Raw genomic sequence first — 1,620 nt, forward strand, 5'->3', positions numbered from 1 at the left:
ACATTAATTTGAAAGTGTGAAAAAAGAGTACAAAATTGAATGTTGTTAAAAAGTTTACTTACAATGGTCTTGCGAGACCTCTCATCAACATATTCACCAGTCCCCTTGCGAATATGAGTCTGTGTAAAGACCTCATCAACATGAACAGCCCGTCCAAGCGCCGCTGCCTGTAATATTTTAAAACATGCGAATGACACATATATATATTAATTTCAAAGTACATGATGTTATTGAGTTATTGATAAGAAAAGAATCAAGATTTTTACCATACGAATCGCATGTTCATGTGTGGTGATGGATCCTCCAGTATGCAGTGCACCACCTTTTTCTGATGCCCTATTTTTCTAGGCGGTAGCACATTTAATGCGATATTGTGGCGTATTCCAATGCGCCAACAATGAATTCCATATGTGCTCCCCCACCCAATAAGGGCGTTGTCCTGCCATCCGGGCATCTCTAAACATTTGTGATAATCGGTGAGATGCTTTCATGTTAAAGTTTTTGTGAATTTGGGTTTCATGCTCAGCTGCCCACTGTACCTTTTGCTGTTACAATAGATAATATTAAAATAAAGCAAATGAAATTCCTATTTGAATATGGTGATGCAAGATGATTAAGTAACACATGGTTTTACCTTAAATCTCTCCCAAAACAGTTTTTTGTCGTCGTCAGAGATTACTTCCCATGATGCCCAGGGCTGTAGAAATTGTTGCTTAATAGTCCTAGTGATGGCCTGTGAAGCAACTCTAGAAGGAAGAAACCTAAAATATGAATGTAAGAAAGTTATGAATGTACAACCATAGTAAGATCAACAATTTAATGCAAAATACAAGACTAAGAAGAATATATGGTATTACCCTTTTCCGCACGGCTCAATGAATGGTCGATCATGAGGAGCAGGATCATCCAAATCAACAGTATCAGCAGAATCAGCAGCATCAGCAGATGNCTGATGTACATCTGGAGATGGTATAGAAGGTGGTGTGGGGATAGAAGAGGGATGAATATATGGTGTTTGCCCTACCACTGAAGGAGTAGGCACTACAATAGGAGGTGTGGGCCCTACAACTGAAGGAGTGGGCCCTATAGTAGAAGGAGTGGGCCCTATAGTAGAAGGTGTGGGTCCGACAGAAGGTGTGGGCGCCGTAGAAGGGGGTGGTGGTCGACGTGAGGATCCAACATCTGGTCGAGCTCTGGCATTGGAGAATGGTATCTCCGAAGGAACTCTAACAACGTACTTCGTCTGCCTAGCCTTTTTTACCGTCTTGCCTTTGTCAGGACGTGAAGGCTCTTGTCCTGACATTACTGTAATTTAAAATATATAAATAAATAATAGACAATTAAACGCAAAGTAGACAATTTGTATTTAATAAATGATTTAATATTATATAATTGTGAATCGTAGAAATGTCAAAATACAAGCATTTAATTAATTCAATCATCTTCATCATCCTCATTGTCATCGTTGTTTGATGCGTCACTATGATCATCATAGTCATCATCATCATCTTCATCATCGTCTTCTTCGTCATCTTCAAGTTCTTCTTCATCGTCGTCTTGTTCTTCATCTTGTTCTTCTCCTTCTTCTTCATGTTCTTGTATCTGTCCTTCTAACTCTTC

At 39.3% G+C, this 1,620-nt stretch overlaps 1 protein-coding gene across 3 annotated transcripts; it reads right to left on the reverse strand.

Moving 5' to 3' along the window:
• Positions 1-7: 7 nt before the first annotated feature.
• On the reverse strand, positions 8-1,580 carry LOC111241250 (vegetative cell wall protein gp1-like). 3 transcript variants are annotated; one of them, XR_002667109.1, is made up of 3 exons: positions 858-1,580; positions 267-761; positions 8-163 (listed from the first exon to the last, which is right to left on the reverse strand). XR_002667109.1 is itself a non-coding variant. In XM_022778314.1 (2 exons), the coding sequence occupies exons 1-2, from the start codon at positions 1,301-1,303 to the stop codon at positions 614-616; spliced, it is 594 nt and encodes a 197-aa protein (XP_022634035.1). In that variant the 5' UTR covers positions 1,304-1,580; the 3' UTR covers positions 206-613. The 3 variants fall into 3 exon arrangements, 1 of the variants encoding a protein (XP_022634035.1); XR_002667108.1 differs by having other exon boundaries at positions 8-167; XM_022778314.1 differs by lacking the exon at positions 8-163 and having other exon boundaries at positions 206-761.
• Between the last annotated feature and the right edge of the window lie 40 nt (positions 1,581-1,620).

The sequence above is a fragment of the Vigna radiata genome, unplaced genomic scaffold (genome assembly GCF_000741045.1).
Source record: "Vigna radiata var. radiata cultivar VC1973A unplaced genomic scaffold, Vradiata_ver6 scaffold_414, whole genome shotgun sequence".
NCBI lineage: Eukaryota > Viridiplantae > Streptophyta > Magnoliopsida > Fabales > Fabaceae > Vigna > Vigna radiata.